Source organism: Epinephelus moara, chromosome 3 (assembly GCF_006386435.1).
Source record: "Epinephelus moara isolate mb chromosome 3, YSFRI_EMoa_1.0, whole genome shotgun sequence".
In the NCBI taxonomy this organism is placed as follows: Eukaryota; Metazoa; Chordata; class Actinopteri; order Perciformes; family Serranidae; genus Epinephelus; species Epinephelus moara.
Genome location: NC_065508.1, coordinates 21,286,491 through 21,305,097, shown reverse-complemented (window position 1 = coordinate 21,305,097; position 18,607 = coordinate 21,286,491). Strand labels below are relative to the sequence as shown.

Here is an 18,607-nt window from a genome sequence, read left to right as displayed (position 1 = left end):
AAAGACCTCTTGAAGGTCGGGAATTTAAGTTATCGGAGGAAAAGAGGTGAGCACATATTAGGAGGTGCTGGGCTAGCGGTGTCCGCGACATGCCAAACAGTGTCGGAGAAACACTGATTTGTAACGGTAACCTGCTTTTTTCGGTGTTTTCAGGGGTTTAAATCACCGGGTCCGTTTGTTTAGAGAGAACGAGACCTCTGCGGATAATTCGGCTCAGGGTTAAAACCTCTTGAACGTCTATTTCCAGAATAAAGTGAGTAGACATTAAGTTATCAAGGGAAAAAGGTGGGCACACAGGTGCTGGGCAGGTGGCCCTCTGCCACATGCTGAGCAGCATAAAAGAGACACTGATTACTGGTTTAATCAACTTGTTGTTTTGAAGAGGAAGAGACCAATGCATATAATTCGGCTCCTGGTAAAAGAGACAAAGGGATTTTAAGATTTTAAACAGATGTTTCAGATGATTGAAGATGCAACTTAATCCCTCTGAATTTTACACACTGCTCCTTCAGATATCACTCTTTAGGCTTAATCCAGATTGACTACAGGGACTTTTGCTTTGGCTAATATTGCTGTAAAATTCCTAACAGGATCTTTCCTAAAAGAAAAAAAAAAAAAAAGTCACTGCTAATTAGTTTTTGTTGGGAAACATGAGTGGCATTAGCTCAGTCCATAAGGACTTGGGTTGGGAACCAGAGAGTCATGAGTTCAAGTCCCTGTCAGGACCAAATATTGAGTGTGAACTGGTGGTTGCAGAGGTGCCAGTTCACCTCCAGGGCCCCTGAGCAAAGCACTGAACTTCCAACTCCTCATGGTAGGTGCCATGGGCAGGGTTAGTTTTAAGTTTTAATTTTACCTTTAAAAAAATCTGTTTCATTTGTTTTATTTTGTTGACTTTTATTTATTTAAGTCTTGTAAAAATTATTATTGTTATTTCATTTTATCTTATAAGTATTTTTTTAATTCATTATAAGTATTTTTGTTGTTGTTTCAGTTTTACTATGTGAGGCACTTTGGGCTACATGTTTATTTGAAAGGTGCTACATAGGCAAGGCAATTTTATTTGCACAGCACATTTCATACACGTGGGCAATTCATCATGCTTTACAGGGTAATAAAAATAAACCAAAGGTGAAAGATTCACAATTTCAAAAGTGCAAAGTACAAGCAAGTGATATAAGAGGTACAAAATTATAGGGGCAAGCTTGTGCAGTTTAAGCGAAAAATAAAGTGAAAATAAAACAAATATACATTAAATACTCCTATATTTAGAGACACAAGTAAATTAAATTATAAACAATTAATGGGTAGAGTATGCAGTGTAAAATAGGAAAGATTTTAGTTTTGACTCAAAAGTAGTCAGAGTCGGGATTGTTTAATATAAACAGGGAGGTTGTTCCAGGTTTGTGTTGCATGATAACAAAATGCTGCTTCATCGTGTTTTGGTTTAACTCTTGGGACAGCTAGAAGGGCCAGACCAAATTGTCCTTGGGGTCATTAGAGGGATCATACTGCACAAGCAAATCAGAGATTTATGTGGGCCCAGAGCCACAAAGTGATTTACACCTAGTTTTTCTGGTGCACACCCACAGGGTTGTTTTCCCCTTGGCTACGTTAGTGGTCAACGAGCAGCAAGATTTTGAAGTAAATTCTCAGTGACTGGTTGCCAGTGTAAGGAGTTTTAGAATGGGTGTCTTGTGGTCTTACTTCCTAGTTACCGTCAAGACCCTGAATAAGTTGCAGTTGTCAAAGAGCTTTTTTTGAGAGCCCTGTGAACGGACAATTGCAGTAGTGTACTGGAGGTAAAATTGTGGGTAAGCTTTGTTAGGTCTTGCTTGGACATTATTCCTCTGAGTCTTGCAGCATTTTTAAGATGGTAGTAAGCAGATGAAGTGACAGATTTGATGCGCCTTTGGCTTTCTGAGTCCAAGACAACACCAAGATCTCTGGCTTTACTCTTTGTAATAAAAGATAGGGATTCAAGGTAAGAGCCGATGTTCTGGCTGTCATTCTGTGCTCAACGACAGTTATCTCTGCCTGATCTCTATTTAGTTGGAGAAAATTGTGTTTCATCCAGTCACTGATTTGTTCGATGCAGTTATTCAAACATCCAACAGGTGTATAGTCATCAAGTGTATGTGAAATGTAGATTTGCATATCATCTGTATAATTATGGTAAGCTGCTTTATTTTGTAGAATTTGGCCTAAAGGAAGCATATAGAGGTTAAACAATAGGGTCCCAAGATGGATCCTTGTGGAACCTTGCAGGTCATGGCCATCTGCTTGGACAGAGTTTTCTAATCTTTGCAACTGAATTGCATCAACAAAGTTGAAGCTGAGTGAAATGCAATAAAAATACTTTGAAAAATGAGATAGCAGTGTACTCGAGGACTGTCTTTATCATATGATACTCAGAAAAAACGCTGGTGCTCTTGAAGAAAAGGGTCAGCACATGGGAAGAAAAAATGAACTTCAGGCACTCGTGTGAAGCACGAACAGATGCATTTGATGCATGGCTGCTTATGTTGAAACATCGACTGGTCTTGACCCTAAGGTGTTCGTCAGGGTGCAAAAGGGTGAACAGGAGTCAAGCAAACATTTTATAAGCTTGGTAGGGGGGGTCACCCAATCTTGATTAATAAGTGAGCAGAGGGTTTGTTTGTTTTTATTTATGTATGTTTTTTGTTTATTATGGTATTTTTTTCCTTTTTTACATGCATATTTTAGATATTCAGTCAGTAATTTAAAAAAAAACCAAAAAAAAACCAAAACACTTGTGATGGCGTGTCACTTTCAAAATGGCTTCTCATTGTAATCCATTGCTGTCACCCACCTGTGCTCACTTATCAATCAAGATTGGGTGACACCCCCTACTAAAATTATAAAATGTTTGCTTGACCCCTGTCCACCCTTTTGCACCCTGACGAACGTCTTAGGGTCGAAACTGGTCTATGTTTTAATGCTGTTTTTGCTACACGCATGAGTGCATGAAGTTCATTTTTTCTTCCAACAATAAAAATACTGTTTAACTTTGTAAATACTCTCTGATCATTATTATTATTATTATTGTTGATAATTTCTGGCAAAAATCATTTTTAGAAAATTTTGTGGTAAATTTCTACACGTCCAACAGTGAGTCAGGCTTGTAGGCTTCAGACTCAGCCAATGCTTAATTTATCATATAAAGTAACCTCCACAAGACCTGTGAACAGACTTTGATGTTCAGAATTGGTGGAATTCAGACACACTGATTTTCTTTCATCTGTAACACCGTCCATATCTTGTTTGTCTTTTACCACATATTTTTGTCCTCATTATATTTTTATAGTATGTATATTTTCCATTTTTATCCAATAAATTCTAATAATCAGTAATAAAAATGTGTGATTGGTTATTCAAGGTACATCACAACAATTTCACTTGCTTGTTTGGCACTCAAAAGAAAAAATCACCAACACAGCTCAGGTTATCTTCAGAGCAGCTGCTTTGGATCATGATCTCTGTCCTCTAATCCTGTCACACTGAAACAACCAGCCAACCAAACTCTTTAAACCACAGATTGGCAAAGTGGTGAAGGAAATGTGCAATTGTAACTTCACTGCAACTTCACTGAACATCAGCACTACTGGTAAGCTGGTGACCTCTAGTGGTTCTATGTGACGTCTACTACTTCATTGAATAGCCGATGAATACAGTAAGATTTTGAGTTGCTGTAAATTCAGATTCAGAGTCCAGGCAACCAGGGTTATGGGGATTGAATATTGGATGTTCAAGAGGGCATTGACCTTTGAACCACAAGGTTTTTCTGTTGCAAGGATATTATTTATAAAATTATACTAATCAAAATTAATACTTATTTTCTGAGGTTGTTTAAGACCAAGTTAAGTGAATTATCTGAGTAAAGCCCACCATTACCATGCCCATTTTTTTTTTCTTTTTGGTTTGAAGCATTAGTCTCGATCCTAATTTGACAGGGCTCCGGGTTTTACTCGGGTAACTTGATAAACCTGCTTCTCAGAACAAATTATAAACACACCTAACCTTTACCCATACCGGACTCCAAGTTGTCATGTATGATGCAGGCAGTCACATCAACTGGCTTCTCATAAACATTCAAACACAATGTTGATGAATTACTTGTCATTTCTAAAGGAAATAAAGAGCATCAGAGCAGCCAGCTCTGAATAATATTATGGACAGGAAATACCTGGTTTAGGGAACACTATGTGACTGTCTCTGAGGGGAGTTGGTCAGAAAAACCATGTTATATAATAATTGAAACCTTTGATTCTTAATTTTAACTGAAATATTAAAAAACACCAACTGTCCAACATTTGTTTACGAGGACATTACCCATAGAAATAAGGCAGAATTGTTAATGATCTGAATGTATAATAGTAACTGGATTTTAGCAGGGGAAAATCTGAAAACCCCTCAACTCTTAAAATGTTAACATTCCAAACAAATGTGCAAAAGAGGCAGAAAACATAATTTAATCTGTCATCTTTTATTGAGTAATGTTGTCATGTAAACCAAGTAAAAACATGGAATCATTTATTGACCACCCCTCAGACGCAGGACCAAGTGGAGGGTTGACTCCTTCTGGATGTTGTAGTCAGAGAGGGTGCGGCCATCTTCCAGCTGCTTGCCAGCAAAGATCAGCCTCTGCTGGTCAGGGGGGATGCCCTCTTTGTCCTGGATCTTGGCCTTCACGTTTTCAATGGTGTCACTGGGCTCGACCTCCAGAGTGATGGTCTTGCCAGTCAGGGTCTTGACGAAGATCTGCATGCCTCCCCTCAGACGCAGGACCAAGTGGAGGGTTGACTCCTTCTGGATGTTGTAGTCAGAGAGGGTGCGGCCATCTTCCAGCTGCTTGCCAGCAAAGATCAGCCTCTGCTGGTCAGGGGGGATGCCCTCTTTGTCCTGGATCTTGGCCTTCACGTTTTCAATGGTGTCGCTGGGCTCGACCTCCAGGGTGATGGTCTTGCCAGTCAGGGTCTTGACGAAGATCTGCATGCCTCCCCTCAGACGCAGGACAAGATGGAGGGTGGATTCTTTCTGGATGTTGTAGTCAGAGAGGGTGCGACCATCTTCCAGCTGCTTGCCAGCAAAGATCAACCTCTGCTGGTCAGGAGGAATGCCCTCTTTGTCCTGGATTTTGGCCTTGACATTCTCAATGGTGTCGCTGGGCTCAACCTCCAGGGTGATGGTCTTGCCAGTCAGGGTCTTGACGAAGATCTGCATGCCTCCCCTTAGACGCAGGACAAGATGGAGGGTTGACTCCTTCTGGATGTTGTAGTCAGAGAGGGTGCGGCCATCTTCCAGCTGCTTTCCAGCAAAGATCAGCCTCTGCTGGTCAGGAGGGATGCCCTCTTTGTCCTGGATCTTGGCCTTGACATTCTCAATGGTGTCGCTAGGCTCGACCTCAAGGGTGATGGTCTTGCCAGTCAGGGTCTTCACAAAGATCTGCATGCTGGCACCTGTGAAAAATACAAATTCCAGGTTACTAATTTCCTTTAATGTGAAAAGGCCTACAGCAAAAGTTACCTTGTATAATCTAAAGATAAACAGTGTCAATTTATTGTGACCAGTCTACTATGAAATGGTGCCTTTCATTGTAAATATCTTTACACCTACGCTTTATTGTAAGGCCGTTTAGATCATTGCCTCTACCTGTCTGAGAAGGTATAACGTTACGGTAATTTTGAAGCAGCTTTTTTCATGTATTTTGAACAAGCAGCCGCCATTATTCGGGTCCCTATTTATCATTTTATCTATAAGTGGGCGGAATCCCACTGTATCACAAGAACATACTAGTGGCAAGCCGGTGTTTCGAGCACCAGCGCCATTTTAAAATAACGTATTGTTGTTTGCCTTCGTTTTGTTCCGCTAACGTTACCCGCTAATGGACGATGGAGCTAGAAATGTTGTACCATTGTTTCTAACGTTAGCTAATGTCTTGTACGCTATTGTTCAACTTGACGATTGATATAGAAAGTAATAAACATAAAGGGCATTGTCTTAAACGCAAGCTACGTCATATAAATTACATTACTCATCTCAGAAACGTTATTTTGACGTTGAAAGCTAGCCTTTAGCTAGCCTTTACAGTCATTGTTTACGAAGCGGTTAGCTAACGGTAGCTGCTATAAAGGCACAAAGTCGACAGCTGTGACAATTTACGGAAGCTCTAAATCGATGGATAAACTACAAAAAGAATTGCGGATAATATATTTTTAAATAAATGGCTGTACTTACAAGTTATTTCGCTGTTACGTCCTCCTGTCCCCCAGTTACACCTCCTCTGACTGTACAGTTGCCAGGGGGACGGGAATATTTATACTGGAGCTACGTCATCGAGTTGTATTCATCCGCACTTGAAAATAGTCCCCAATACTATACATATATATATATACATATATATATACATATATATAGTATTGGGGATATATATATATATATATATATATATATATAACGTTAGTTGCTCTAAAAGGAGTAGGAAGAAGTGTTCACTTAAATAATCCTACCCCCTTCTCAGTATTCAGGTATTCATGTCTAATGTAAAAAAGGAAAGTGTGAATAACTATCCCAAACTTATTTACAACTATTGATATAGACAAATAAACAAAAAAAGCATGTTCATGTTTCATGAATACTTCGTCGCACAACCAATCTGATCCATACTGATGTAGGTGCACAAACTAACTACAAATACAAATAGTCATCCACTTTACCAGTAAATTATAGAATTCACAGTTTAAATACTCACTATTCTTTAACATCATTACTGTCAATATAAGCATATAAGCACAGATAGGCTCCCCACCTCCTACGACGGATCAATACACATACACACACTTTGTAGTTTTTTTGTGTTGTTTTTTTTCATCTCTTTGTAGTCGGAATGCATGTTGTTGTGTTTTTTTTGTCTCTCTGTAGTCATTTTGTGTCTCTTTAGTGTTGTGTCTCTTTGATGTATTGGTCGTTTTGTGTCTCTTTGAGGTGATTTAGTCTCTTTTGTCATTTTGTGTCTCTTTGAGGTTATAAAGAGTCTTTTTTTAATCATTTTGTGTCTCTGTGGTTCTATTGTCCCTTTTGAATACAATTTTGGGTTAATTTTGTGTCTTTGTCATTTTGTGTCTCTTTGGGTTAATTTTGTGTGTGTGTGTGTGTGTGTGTATATATATATATATATATACACACATATATTATTATGTACTCAGAGGTGGGTAGAGTAGCCAAATATTGTACTCAAGTAAGAGTATTGTTACTTTAAAACAATATAACTCAAGTAAAAGTAAAAAGTATTTTGCATTAAAACTACTCTTAAAAGTACAATTTCTCCAAAAAGTTACTCAAGTAAATGTAACTAGTTACTACCCACCTCTGGTCTCTTTTGTTCGCTTTTTGTCTGTTTGTGGTTGTTTTGCTCCTTTTGTGTTCGTTTTTTGTCTCTTTGTAGCAGTGTTGTTATTTTTGAGGTAACTTAATGTCCCTTTTTCATTTTGTGTCTCTTTGGGGTAATTTAGTGTCTCTTTTGTCATTTTGTGTTTCTTTGAGGTAATTTTGTGTCTCCTTGATGTAATTCTGTGTCTTTATTGGTCGTTTTGTGTCTCTTTGCAGTAGTGTTGTTCTTTTTGAGGTAATTTTGTGTCTCTTTATGGTTGTTTTGCTCCTTTTGTAATTATTTTGTGTCTCTTTGCAGTTCGTTTGCATCTCTTAGTGGTAATTGTAAATCTCTTCACAGTTGTTATGTATTTATTTGAGTGACATTTTGCAGGTTGGAGCCAGGGCCCCCCTTGAGATTTTGGGCCCCTGGACCTGTACCCACTAGACCCATTCTGTAATCCTTCCATGCGTATATATATGCGTATATATATATGTATATAAAAGAACCTGTTACATTTATTATCCCCTATTTATTCTAGTCCCCTTTGCACTCTGCACAAGTGCACTACTGTAATACTGTTTACATTTTGTGTTGTACATACACTCACCGGCCATTTTATTAGATACACCTTGCTAGTACTGGGTTGGACCCCTATTTGCCTTCAGAACTGCCTTAACTGTTGGTGGCATAGATTCAACAAGGTGTTGGAAACATTCCTCAGAGATTTTGTCCATATTGACATGATAGCATCACATAGTTGCTGCAGATTTGTCGGCTGCACATCCATGATGCCAATCTCCCGTTCCACCACATCCCAAAGGTGCTCTATTGGATTAAGATCTGGTGACTGTGGAGGCCATTGAAGTACAGTGAACTCATTGTCATGTTCAAGAAACCAGTTTGAGATGATTTGAGCTTTGTGACATGGTGCGTTATCCTGCTGGAAGTAGCCATCAGAAGATGGGTACATTGTGGTCATAAAGAGATGGACACGGTCAGCAACAATACTCAGGTAGGCTGTGGTGTTTAAACCATGCTCAGTTGGTACTAAGGGGCCCAAAGTGTGCCAAGAAAATCTCCCACACACTATTACACCACCACCAGCAGCCTGAACTGTTGATACAAGGCAGGATGGATCCATGCTTTCATGTTGTTTACACCAGATTCTGACCCTACCATCTGAATTGTTCAGCCAGCCTTTGTCCATGTTTTAGCTGTATGTGTATCTGTGTATATACACAAAGAGACAAAAAAAATTGACTTAAATTCCCTGGATGAGTGCACGTACAGTACTTGGCCATTAAAGCGGATCCTGATCTTTGGCAGGATAAACAGCCGACACCAGATAATCCAGATAACAGCGTTGAGCCAGTTTATCTTTGGATTAGAAGGTAAATACCATGGTACAATCTTGTGCCATCCATAATCCAGACTACTTTCTTCACTGGAGACTATAGTGGCACCCCTAACCTTAGCCTTGCATGTGGGTTGAAATATTATTAATGCTTGGGGTGTCAGTTTCACTATATACACAGAGCCATCACATTCAACTCATTCATGTTAGGCTGCACATTGAAAAACAAGCACTCCTTGTATGATTTATTTTTCTGCCACAGACTCCTGCTTATGTCTGCATGTTTTCCTGACCTTTTAACACACAATGTGTATTTGTGCTGTGCATGTGGAAACTAATCTCATGTGACAAAACAAGACAATCTACAGTATGTTTGTACTGAAATCTGATAAGAATATGCTGCCCAGTTTGTTCTTGAGTCACCTTCTTCTGGTTTGTTTCCCTTTTCTCTATGTGACATGTTAAAGTCTTGACAGTAGATGGCGCCACATCCTCATTAATAAAAATTTCTTCTTCCTTTTGAGGCTCTCAGTGACTCAGAACTGACCTCCAGCTCTGTTAACTTCTTCAGGAGTTTCAGAACATTCACTGAGTAGAAACCTTTTTATAATCTACCCATCATTCATCTCCACATCTACAAAGTGGATACATATATAAATACATATAGACCATTATATTAAAATCAGCTAGCTATAGGCAGCTCCTTGCTCATTCTATGGGATTTGACCTACTGGAGATACTGTGCTTGACATGGAAACTACCTTATGAGCAATGGTGATTTGTGACATTGCAGGTTTGATTACTTTTCTACGCACTATGCTTCTCACATACATCATACAACTAAAGCAATGTTTTAATTGGTAGAAATTACATCCAGAATTGTGTGGTAGCTGTTGTTTACGGAGTATGAGGGAAATATTTCAACACCATTGTTATTTTTTTAAGTTTTTAGTTATGTTGAGGAGATGTCAATGAACCAGAAACTGTTTCTGGACTGAAGATTATCATAGCAATGTTACAGCCATCATGTCAGCTTTCTGAGAATGAAACATTCCATCTGGTTTTGTTCTTATCAATGAACTATATTAACACAGAGTATCTCTTGCTGTTATTCACACCCCAAGGTCATATTATGAGACATCTAGCTAGCTGTGTCTCAACATGTACTTTTCCATTTGTCATTCAGCAATTTAAGGTCACTGCATTACCATGTTTGAGAAATCATGAGAAACATCACCTTCAGCTCAACCCTCTGCTATTTCCCCTACTACAGACTCAACAGTGTACAAGAGGTTTTATTATGGCCTTTCCTCCTTATTGCCGTGTTTGTATAAAATGAAAATGTTTTACCCAGTTAGCTTCTACTTAGCTGATATTGTGTATCTAAACAGTGGATTTAAACCATGAATGAACGATCAACACCAGGAAATTCTGTTTAATCATTTATTAAGTGATGTATAGCGAACTTTTGGTCATGTAACGGTTAACACCTTTGTCATGTGTAACAACTTTATAACACGGCATGTATAGAATGTCATACACAGCACGTTAACTTCAGGGAAATAAGGTTAAGAACATGGAATCATGAAATGACTTTACTGCCCCCCCCTCAGACGCAGGACAAGATGGAGGGTTGACTCCTTCTGGATGTTGTAGTCAGAGAGGGTGCGGCCATCTTCCAGCTGCTTTCCAGCAAAGATCAGCCTCTGCTGGTCAGGGGGGATGCCCTCTTTGTCCTGGATTTTGGCCTTGACGTTCTCAATGGTGTCGCTGGGCTCAACCTCCAGGGTGATGGTCTTGCCAGTGAGGGTCTTGACGAAGATCTGCATGCCTCCCCTCAGACGCAGGACAAGATGGAGGGTGGACTCCTTCTGGATGTTGTAGTCAGAGAGGGTGCGACCATCTTCCAGCTGCTTTCCAGCAAAGATCAACCTCTGCTGGTCAGGGGGGATGCCCTCTTTGTCCTGGATTTTGGCCTTCACGTTCTCAATAGTGTCACTAGGCTCGACCTCCAGGGTGATGGTCTTGCCAGTCAGGGTCTTCACGAAGATCTGCATGCCGCCCCTCAAACGCAGGACAAGATGAAGGGTGGACTCCTTCTGGATGTTGTAGTCAGAGAGGGTGCGACCATCTTCCAGCTGCTTGCCAGCAAAGATCAGACGCTGCTGGTCAGGGGGGATGCCCTCTTTGTCCTGGATTTTGGCCTTAACATTTTCAATTGTGTCACTGGGCTCAACTTCCAAGGTGATGGTCTTGCCAGTGAGGGTCTTCACGAAGATCTGCATGCCGCCCCTCAGACGCAGGACAAGATGGAGGGTTGACTCCTTCTGGATGTTGTAGTCGGAGAGGGTGCGGCCATCTTCCAGCTGTTTGCCGGCAAAGATCAACCTCTGCTGGTCAGGAGGGATGCCCTCTTTGTCCTGGATCTTGGCTTTGACATTCTCAATGGTGTCACTGGGCTCGACCTCCAGGGTGATGGTCTTGCCAGTCAGGGTCTTGACAAAGATCTGCATACCTCCCCTCAGACGCAGGACAAGATGGAGGGTGGATTCTTTTTGGATGTTGTAGTCAGAGAGTGTGCGACCATCTTCCAGCTGTTTGCCGGCAAAGATCAGCCTCTGCTGGTCAGGGGGGATGCCCTCCTTGTCCTGGATTTTGGCCTTGACATTCTCAATGGTGTCGCTGGGCTCGACCTCAAGGGTGATGGTCTTGCCAGTGAGGGTCTTGACGAAGATCTGCATGCCTCCCCTCAGACGCAGGACAAGATGAAGCGTGGATTCTTTCTGGATGTTGTAGTCAGAGAGGGTGCGGCCATCTTCCAGCTGTTTGCCGGCAAAGATCAACCTCTGCTGGTCAGGGGGGATGCCCTCTTTGTCCTGGATCTTGGCCTTCACGTTCTCAATGGTGTCACTGGGCTCGACCTCCAGGGTGATGGTCTTGCCAGTCAGGGTCTTGACGAAGATCTGCATGCCTCCCCTCAGACGCAGGACAAGATGGAGGGTGGATTCTTTCTGGATGTTGTAGTCAGAGAGGGTGCGGCCATCTTCCAGCTGTTTGCCGGCAAAGATCAACCTCTGCTGGTCGGGGGGAATGCCTTCCTTATCCTGGATTTTGGCTTTGACATTCTCAATGGTGTCGCTGGGCTCGACCTCAAGGGTGATGGTCTTGCCAGTGAGGGTCTTCACAAAGATCTGCATGCTGGCACCTATGTAAAATTGAGATACACAAAACCAGGATTTAGAATAAATTCAGTGTGGTAAAACAGTTCATATAAAACTGCTGCGCTTTAACATTAAAGTTTCAAATATTATAACTAAATATATAACCTAGAACCCTTTAATTACCCGTTCAATTTGTGAAACATAGAGCTTGTATTACCTCTACAATATGCTAATGGCTCAAACGAGAATGGCATCACTTATGACAGGAACACCTTCTTAGAAAATCCTTTAAAAAAATTAGAATATCATTCTGACGCACTTAACTATCGGCAGCCCAGAAGCCATTCCGGCCCGAGCGCCATTTTGAGATCTTATTGACCTTCCTTTTGTTCAGCTAACGTTACTCGCTAATGGACGATACTGGAAATGTTGAGTCATTGCTAAAGCTAACATTAGCCAACCATGAAATCAACTACGGACTGATCGACGCCGAAACTCGGTAACAACCTGTATTGACTTAAAAAAATAATAAAGCTTAACCGCTCGCCTTTACTTGAAGATTTAACGTCAATTTAAGGCAGACCGAGTCATTGTTAACGTTAGCTACGATTCACTTGAGCGAAACTGTAAAGCAACGGCACCGGTCACCAAACAACCGACTTTAAAAACAGAACAAGCTCAAATTGTAACAACGATATATCTTGGGAAGAGGATAAAATGTGTACTTACTTCAGAGAACTGCAGTCTATAGTTTAAAGATTAAAGTGAAAGGCTGCGAGGATTTCTTGTTTTCGTCTTCCGCTGTGGAACTATACTGCAGTACAGCCAAACACTGTAATATATACCGGTCTCTGCATACGTCATCTTTTAATATCCATCCGCACTCGAAAATAGTCCCCACTGCTTCGAACCGCAGTATATCAATGTACGTTATTTATTTTCTTACACTATTATTTCATTTAATAATCTAACGTTTACTTATGAATGTTTTATTATAAATGTGTATGCTTGAAAACTATATTTTGACATTTCCCAGGCGGCGGAGTGATATCTCCCTACCCAACGGCTCTGGCTCTAGAATTTGCTAGAACACGGTAGCAACAGAAACCGTCCCCGAGCTTCTGATTGGACCGAGTGATTGTTTGTTTGGCCAGCGATTGGTTGCCGTGTTACAGTAAGTAATGTTTGAGGACTACAATAACATTTATGACTATGTGATTATAACATAGCTCTAATCAAGACCTAAATAGATAAAGTCTTGTGTAATTCCAGGCTGTACTGTAGCCTTATAACACACACAAGGACTCTTCCCATCTTCCCCTTTTCTGTAATACAGAATATCATACCCACTGTCATACCAGGAAGTCACGAAGCCTGTAAATGACTGTGCATTTGTGTGACACGCCAGAGGCACATGTGCAGACAGTTATTCTGTTGATCTCCATCAAACGTGCCTGTTAACAGATGGAAACGTGTTTGGTAAACGTGTCCCACCAGCTGCTGTGACAGCAGGGTGAGGTCTTTGAGGTAAAGAAGAAGACAGCATTGCAAACTGACCTCCTTTACCCTCCTTGTTTCATTTCATTTTCACTTGCAATCAGATTTCACATCACACAGACCATCTAAATAAAGAAGACATGCTTGTTTTATGGCCAACCTGAACACACAGTGCAATATATGTAATTGGATCAGCTGATTTTGCTGATGCTTGTTATCTGGCCATGACCACAGGCTGTGTGGTCATGACCTAAATACTGAAACAAGTGATGTTTGAGACCTAATGAGGCCACATTTGGTTTGCCCTAAAGATAAACAGTTGCTTATTTATACTGCTTCAAGTCTGCACGTGACATTTGGGCTCGTTTTAGTCTAGGTGTCTTTACTGAAAGTATGTATTTTTAATTAAAAGTTAAGTTGTTGTAGAGTGGGGCGGCCCTTCCCTGCTTATCTGGATTTACTGTACTTAAATGTGCATGGCAGGAATTAAAAAAAAACATTCACAAGCACAAGTTGAGCCAGCCTTTTATATTATGTTTTCTGACTAGACACAAAATAAATGTTTCTTGCTGTGTAGGCATATTATTTTCATGGCTCAAGCTAAGATCAGTTCATATGATGAAACGTTATGTTAGTTTCTGTCCTCCTTGTTATTATTTTTGAGCAATATATCCCAAAGCGTAATGGTAAAGAAGAATTTTATTGTATAATTTACAGGTAAAGGCATCGTCTTTTCCCAGTGAGCGTGAGTCATGTACAATGCCTGGCATGTTGTTAATGCCTTGGTGATACTGGACAACAGAGGTACAGTGAGTTTTCATATGTTCCTGAAACAAAGTGACCCAGGTGATTAAACACACGAAGCATCTGAGATTTAGGTCTGCCGTCTCCCAAATTGGCCATGGGAACCAACGCAGCACTGTGGAGAGCTATTAAAAACAGGTTCAAATACTGACCAGTGATTTGCCTCCCCACTTTTAGCTGCCACCATTATTTCAGACAGCCACAGCACTGTAAAATAAATCACAGAGCCAAAGCTCTGATGAGGGTCTGTAGCCCACTGGGATCCTATTTTAAGGTCATAGATATGATTCAGCTGGGAGTCTTAATATATGTATTTAGGTCACATCATTCCCTCCCGCACCCTGTCATATGACACCCAACCCGTGATGCAGTACGCAAGTGCTTTCCAACACAGAGCTGGGCGTCTGCCGGCTGAACTAGTTCAACCCCTGAGGAATGTGTTTGTGCAAGTCTGCAGTACTTTGCCCTGCCCCTTGCTTGGAATAATTATCGACGGCCTCTAAGTGTTCCAGGAAAAGCAGTCTTCCAACAGGACGTAGGCCGAGCTGAGTACTGTGGGAGCTGACACTATTATCACATGAAACACAAGTGATTTTCTTAGAGGTGCCCACCTTTGAATTTAAATCACATATTCAGTGAGCACATGAATAGCTGTGAATGTGTCAAAAGCAGAGAGGCTTTTAATGTAAATGTGACTCTTATCAGTGAAGGACTTTGACTGGGGTCATTGTGTTTTCTCCAGCAGGGTGACTGGACCTGTTTTTGGGTGGGACGCTCAGTTTCACGTCAGCAGGTTTCACAACAAGTGTGTTAAACCGGTTTCAGCAGAGCTTCAGTTTACTGGTAAATACATTCCTTATTGTTTTCTTGTTGACATCAAAGTGACTAAGTAAGTTCTTACCATATCAGTAACTCAATATAGACACATGTCTTCATCCTGATGGTTTGTTATTTTCTTCCCAGAATGGATCTGGTGAAACATACAGGCGGCTGCCACTGTGGGGCTGTTAGGTTTGAAGTCCTACATTCCCCAGACCTCCATGTTTTCCACTGCAAGTACGGATATTAAATTCTATCATATTGTCTGTCATAAATTTAAATAACAAATTTGGTTGTCCAAGACGTGTTATTTTAAATTTAAAATAAGTTTGTAGTCCTCTGCCCAAAATTAAAAATAATCCTGGCACAGAAGCTCTGAAGGTTGAGGCAGCCACAAAACAGGCCTCAGTGTAACCACTCAGGGCATGTTTCCGCTGTCAATAAACGTCCACTAAAAGTGCTTGGTTTTGTCACTGACAGGCTCGGATTGCTATTGTAAGTGTCTGACAACATTATGGAAAGTATATCTACAGAGAAATATCTTTTGGTCAGAGAATTAAATCAAATATTTAACCAGAAACAGCCCAGAAATCGCCATCTCCAAACCCACCAGACTCCATTTAAATAAACAGTACTTTACTTAAAGTTGACAAAAACAAAATGAAATTCACAAAAGCCATCTTGGTCATTCTTTCACTGTTCCAACAATCACCAACTCTGGTTTGGTTGAAATAAACTCATAATTCAGACAGTTACATGTAAAAATATGCTGACTCTATACATGCTAAAGTTACTGTTTTTATAAATGGAATCTGGTGGGTTTGGCGATGGCGATTTTGGGGCTGTTTCTTCTTAAATAAAAGGATCCTTCTCTTCAACAAAAAGGTCTATCTCTGTAGGGATTCTTTCCATACTGTTGTCTGAGTCTTATAATAACAATTTGAGCCTGTCAGTGGCAAAAATATGAGCCTTTAGTGGACGTACATTGATGTCGCATTTTTCCAAGTGGTTACGTTGCATTGCCAGTTTAACATCTGCTGGCTGCAGCGCTCTTGCTCAATGGTGGACCAGTTTCAAAAAATGTTGTTGCCATTAGTCATGTAGACACAAAGACCTGGCAACATAGGGTCCAGGTTGAAAAATACTTAAGTTACCCTTTACAGTAAGTTTGGCTTTAAAAAAAAATCTTGTAGAAGAGCAGGTGTCCAATGTGCAAAGGCTTACCACAGCATCCGTGGTTTCAATTCCAACCCACGGGCCTTTGCTGTGTCATCACCCTCTCTCTCTTTCCCTTTCATGCTATATTTGTCCTATTAAATGAAAGAAAAAGCAAAAAGACCCCCAAAAATTATCTTAAACGCATTTGGAACAACATTTTGTTACTTGTACACTTTGAAGCAAACTAATATAAACTGATTCATGTCTGTTTCTCCAGCTGTAGCATCTGCACAAAGAAACAAAACCATCATTTCATTGTTCCAAAACATCACTTCACACTCTTACAGGTATTAAACTCAAGCAAACATTTTGATTCAACTGAACTTATATAATCATAAGAGCATTTTTAAGTGAATGATTTTTTTTCTCTCTCCCCAGGGGTCAGATAATCTGACCACGTACACGTTCAACACTCACGTTGCTAAACACACCTTCTGTAAAACCTGTGGAGTTCAAAGTTTCTACACTCCACGCTCCAACCCTGACGGATATGGTATGACTGTTAGCTGCTGACACAAGACAGTCACAGTGTTCTCATGTGTTGTAAACTTACATCCCTCTGTGTTGATGCCAAACTACCTCTGCTGTGTTTACTCCAAACGAACCGATCCAGTATGCTCTTTATTGCTCTTGTTTATGGTATTTGCGTATTCAGATGACAAAATCAGGACCCCACCATTTTGTTTTATTAAGGCGGTAAAGCCAAGTCGTCAGTGAAATGTGCTGCACAGTGGTGGAATGTAACTAAGTATATTTACGCAAGTACTTAAGTACAAATTTCAAGGTACTTTTACTTTACTTGAGTCTTTCCATTTTATGCAACTTTATACTTCTCCTCCACCACATCTCAGAGGTAAATATTTTACTTTTTACTGCACTACATTTGTCTGACAGCCTTAGTTATGTTTCAGATTATAATTTTTCATACACTTGATGTCCAATGAAAAACACGTATCTCCAGACAGCCTGGCCACCAGAAGAAAATATTGGCAATTGTACGTTTTTGCAAACCACGCATACGTTACATTTGCATGTTTTGTACATATCAACATATGAACTGACTTAAGTAAGATGCCTGCCAAGATCACAGTGTAAGACTTTTTGTTTTTTAGCGAGTCATTGCTGTATTTCCAGCGGGTTTTTATTTTTATCGATCAGCTTCTCCAGCTGATTCAACCGTGTATTTTTTACCAGTGGTCCCCAACTGGTAAAGCCACGGGGGCCAGATTTCTCCTTAGTCATTTGCTCAAGGTTCACAGAGCTTAATATATTCAGCGCCATACTTGTGTTTGGCCATGTCTCAAGCTAGTTTGCGGTCTCTGCTAGGTAACTGTTCGTTATTCACTCACTTTACAGCAGGAGACTGCACTTCAAAGTAAAAGCTCTGTGCTGGAAATTTACTGTACTTAAAAATAAAGTGTGTTTTCTACAAAAATGACTTGATAGCAAATCACTTACGGTCCATTCAGAATGGAGGAACCACTGTTTGTAACCCAAAACATGTTCATTTCCTAACCATAACCAAGTGGTTTTTGTGCCTAAACATAACTGCACATTAACCACATTGATGAAAATTTGAGTTTTAACGTCACATTTTAACATATCTGCTACACAATAACATGCCAATGTAACGAATCTGTGGTTTGCAAAAAATGCACAATGCCATTTTTTCTAGCAATTCAGTCGCTCCAGATATGTTGATATTGAAATTTAGTTATAAACTGAAGGATGAGGTGTTCCTTTATGTGTTGAGAAAACTCTGAAACTGAAAACAGGGCTGTTTATCTGACACCATGAAATCTTTTTAGATGCATGGCTCTCACAGGACAGCCACGCTGCAAACACATGATGATCTTATAGAATATAATGCTTTATTGTAGATTGAACTGCACAGCTTTTACTTGTAGTGCAGTATTCTCACAGTAGCCTTACTTAAGGATGTGATTACTTGTTTCACCACCGGTGCTGGACACAATGGTCTGTTTTGTTCATGTGTAACTAATCAAGATGACCTTCACTGCTGTTGTTTTCTCTCCAGGGGTTGCGCCACACTGTCTGGACCCAGGTACAGTCCGCAGTGTCACAGAGGAGAAGTTTTGTGGGGAGAAATGGGAGGAAAGCATGCAAGCTCACAAGAGCATCAGAGACATGTCTAAACCTACAACAGACACAAAATAACACCACTGCGATGTAAGAATCTTTTTAATCTGGAAACTGTACAGTGTTTTCAACAAATCTTTGACATTATAACTAAAAACAGCTCAACTGTTTCAAACCATAGTGTTGTTTTTATACAGTGTAATGACAATAAAGATGTTTCACTAGCAAACACACAAGTTTCTTTTTAATTTCAAAATTATT

At 40.3% G+C, this 18,607-nt stretch overlaps 2 protein-coding genes and 1 long non-coding RNA gene across 52 annotated transcripts; 2 read left to right on the top strand and 1 right to left on the bottom strand.

Annotated features, from left to right (window-relative positions):
• Positions 1 to 4,488: 4,488 nt before the first annotated feature.
• On the bottom strand, positions 4,489 to 12,768 carry ubb (ubiquitin B). Of its 50 annotated transcripts, XM_050039686.1 has the most exons (5): positions 12,638 to 12,768; positions 11,897 to 11,952; positions 11,592 to 11,668; positions 10,680 to 11,363; positions 4,489 to 5,347 (listed from the first exon to the last, which is right to left on the bottom strand). In XM_050039686.1, the coding sequence occupies exons 2-5, from the start codon at positions 11,942 to 11,944 to the stop codon at positions 4,555 to 4,557; spliced, it is 1,602 nt and encodes a 533-aa protein (XP_049895643.1). In that variant the 5' UTR covers positions 11,945 to 11,952; positions 12,638 to 12,768; the 3' UTR covers positions 4,489 to 4,554. The 50 variants fall into 50 exon arrangements, with proteins under 50 accessions (XP_049895643.1, XP_049895601.1, XP_049895608.1 ...); XM_050039644.1 differs by having other exon boundaries at positions 4,489 to 4,740; positions 4,969 to 5,347; positions 10,680 to 11,952; XM_050039651.1 differs by having other exon boundaries at positions 4,489 to 4,891; positions 5,120 to 5,347; positions 10,680 to 11,952.
• LOC126387365 (uncharacterized) lies at positions 12,708 to 13,553 on the top strand. Its single transcript, XR_007569639.1, has 3 exons — positions 12,708 to 12,833; positions 12,945 to 13,082; positions 13,245 to 13,553. It is a non-coding gene; the product is annotated as an uncharacterized LOC126387365 (long non-coding RNA).
• Positions 13,554 to 14,278: 725 nt separating this feature from the next.
• cenpv (centromere protein V) lies at positions 14,279 to 18,582 on the top strand. The gene is made up of 6 exons (XM_050039892.1): positions 14,279 to 14,812; positions 14,952 to 15,052; positions 15,173 to 15,265; positions 16,464 to 16,533; positions 16,625 to 16,739; positions 18,285 to 18,582. Exons 3-6 carry the CDS (start codon positions 15,174 to 15,176, stop codon positions 18,422 to 18,424), a joined length of 417 nt encoding a protein of 138 aa, XP_049895849.1. The 5' UTR covers positions 14,279 to 14,812; positions 14,952 to 15,052; position 15,173; the 3' UTR covers positions 18,425 to 18,582.
• Positions 18,583 to 18,607: the final 25 nt, after the last annotated feature.